Source organism: Oncorhynchus masou, chromosome 32, assembly GCF_036934945.1.
Source record: "Oncorhynchus masou masou isolate Uvic2021 chromosome 32, UVic_Omas_1.1, whole genome shotgun sequence".
Classification (NCBI taxonomy): Eukaryota; Metazoa; Chordata; class Actinopteri; order Salmoniformes; family Salmonidae; genus Oncorhynchus; species Oncorhynchus masou.
The window spans coordinates 80,301,242-80,304,227 of record NC_088243.1 but is presented as its reverse complement, the minus strand read 5'-3'; the positions used below and the strand labels follow the sequence as shown (position 1 = coordinate 80,304,227).

The 2,986-nt window shown below is 41.7% G+C and overlaps 1 protein-coding gene across 1 annotated transcript in view; it reads left to right on the top strand.

Annotated features, from left to right (window-relative positions):
- Window positions 1–1,429: 1,429 nt before the first annotated feature.
- LOC135527123 (actin-binding LIM protein 3-like) overlaps window positions 1,430–2,986 on the top strand; it is a 117,513-nt gene continuing 115,956 nt past the window's right edge. The window contains exon 1 of the mRNA XM_064955771.1: window positions 1,430–1,985. Within this exon, the coding sequence (XP_064811843.1) occupies window positions 1,973–1,985 (13 nt within the window). The 5' untranslated portion in view covers window positions 1,430–1,972. The remainder of the gene's footprint in view (window positions 1,986–2,986) is intronic.

Genomic DNA, 2,986 nt, shown 5'->3' with positions numbered 1-2,986 from the left:
CATGACCATCTGATCATTTATCACTCCAGTGTTAATCTGCAATATTGTAATTATTCGCCTACCTCCTCATGCCTTTTGCACACAATGTATATAGACTCCCCTTTTCTTTCTTCTTTTTTTTCTACTGTGTTATTGACTTGTTAACTGTTTACTCCATGTGTAACTCTGTGTTGTCTGTTCACACTGCTATGCTTTATCTTGGCCAGGTCGCAGTTGCAAATGAGAACTTGTTCTCAACTAGCCTACCTGGTTAAATAAAGGTGAAAAAAAAAGTTGTTTTGATCTGTCAGGGCCCCCCATAGCTTCAGTTGTTTTGATCTGTCAGGGCCCCCCATAGCTTCAGTTGTTTTGATCTGTCAGGGCCCCCACATAGCTTCAGTTGTTTTGATCTGTAAGCATCAGTAAACAAAAAAAATGATTTGATTTGAACTAGTCTCATCTCTTCATGTGGCTCCAAACAGTAGTTTCAAAACAGTAGGTTCAAAATAGTAAGTTCAAAGGAGCACTAATGTCCTGCAGGTGGCGACAATTTCATGAGGAGCGCAGCTTTCGCAGCTCCAATCAATCTCTGTACAAGAATGAAAAAGTAGGTGATTGGTGGAAGTAATACCATTACCTGTATATATGAACCCGTTCTGTTATGTGTGTTATAGACATCAAATTGATGGGAATCTCATTCATGACGCTCAATTTACCATATCATCATAAAGTGAAAGTAAAACTGTTTTTGTATTTGCATATTTGATTAAAAACGAGGGAATTAACCTTTGTAATGACAGTTGTTTGGTTGGGTTTTATGAGCCCTATTGTTTGTCAGTGTTGAGGAGTAGTGAACTACATAAAGTTAAACTAATTAAACTACTAATTAATCTACTTTTAGCAGTAGCTTGGTGGTAGTTGAAATAAATTCAAATCTTGGTTGTGATTTCAGTAGTTAATTGCTTTTTTGCCATGTAGAAGTATAGCTAACTACAGAAACTACATACAACGTTTTTATTTTAATGTAATAAATTATGGGTGAAGTAAAGACAAGAATCTGCTTTCTTTTTCGGTATCAGACATCCATACTTCTCAATTGAAAAATACATTTTTTTGTGTTTAATAGGCTAAATTGCACATTTGGTTAAAATCTGACCCCATATGGATCTGTTGATCTTGCAATTTGTAGTTTATGACATTTTAGATATAGATAATATATTTTTTGTACTTTTTCAAGGTAAACTATATTTGTGTAGCTTTAGTTGTATGTTAACTTCTTCAAGTGTGAAGTGATTGGTAGGTTGGTAAACTATGATTTCAGAGTAGCTTCCCCAACGCTGTTGTGCGTTATCTAGGCTAATAAAGGGAACGATCCAATGAATATATTAGTGTGCACTATAAAATACCTCCAGAAGAGGGCGGTATCATCCCTGGTAATCATCCGCGGAGTTTAAATCCCAAACCGCAGGTGCGCCTGCTCTCCCCTCTCCCTTGACCTCAGAAAAAAACACGGTGATCGTTCGCTCCACCGTTTGCTCGCGTGCCACACCGAACCTGCGCGCTGTGCTTCCGTGACGTCGCTCCATTGGAGCCTGTGGTTGGAGCGCAAGTTCCTTTCACGTATCTATTGGGAGAGAGAGGAGAGCGAGCGCACGGTGGTGCCAGCCATGGTCAGCGCTTTGAGAGAACACTGATATCAACCGGGAGGGACAACATCCTAGACATGGAATGCGACTGTGCAACATTGTGTCTTTCCTGGCTGTCTGACGTTATTTTTCTGCTCAACCATTGAAAAGGAGGTTTGTCGTTTACGTATTGGATTCCAGAGCACTGGGAACACCCCGGTCTCTATTTCTCTTTCCGTTTCTCCCCCTCGGGTTGAAAAGTCACCAGAGTGAAAAGGATATTTCGCTTTATTGGAATTATAGCTGCTCTGAAGATGATCTCCGGTGTTTTCTGGGAACATTGTCTTGGATGAGAACCTGTGAGCATCATGAGTACCAATGGTGAGTTCATTCCTCTGCGCCTCTCGTCTGTTCTCCGTTACTTTGAAGCTCCCCGCTCTTCTCTAGTTAACTCTGAAGCGTCGCTCTCAGAGGCGGATGCACAGATAAAACAATGTTATACAACAATAGAGAATAGACAGATTTAGTATCATTCAATGGAAAATAAACTACAAATGTGCTTTAAATTCAAGATTTGATTAACATACTGTCTGTTTTCATTTACTCTGTATTGATCTGAAGTTATTCTCACAGAGCAGAGAGAAAGACAACAACGTTTCTCTGTTCCTCTCTCCCCCTCACTTCAACGAATCATCAATGCTTTTTATTAGCTCATCCTTGGTAGTATTTATTGAATAAATGTCTTAAATTAGGCAACGGAGTGTGAGGATGGAGTACTGTGTGGGGGTTGTGTGGTATGTTGTTGTGGTTATGTAAAGGGTTAGGGGTCAAGGTAAGGGACTTGTGTACTCAGTGGTCTTAGACTTCCTCCAGTAGCTGTTTCTCCCTGACATGTCAGGGCTTCTGTGTGTCTGTCTGGATGGCAAACTGCATCTCTACATAATAGTTCACATCATTTGATGTTAGAAATGTGCAGTTTGTCTTCTTAATTTCGTGAACAATCTATTCCCCCGGCTTATTATCATAATCATCTTCCTACGCATCCTCATCAGACTCAGACATCACATCACATACATCCACAAACCTGTTGTCTCCATAGCAGAGTTGCAAAGCTCATTGCAACCAGCCCCTGTCAGCCCTAGTCCAGCTCTACACCAAGACTGGACAGATCAGCCCCTGTCAGCCCTAGTCCAGCTCTACACCAAGACTGGACAGATCAGCCCCTGTCAGCCCTAGTCCAGCTCTACACCAAGACTGGACAGATCAGCCCCTGTCAGCCCTAGTCCAGCTCTACATCAAGACTGGACAGATCAGCCCCTGTCAGCCCTAGTCCAGCTCTACACCAAGACTGGACAGATCAGCCCCTGTCAGCCCTAGTCCAG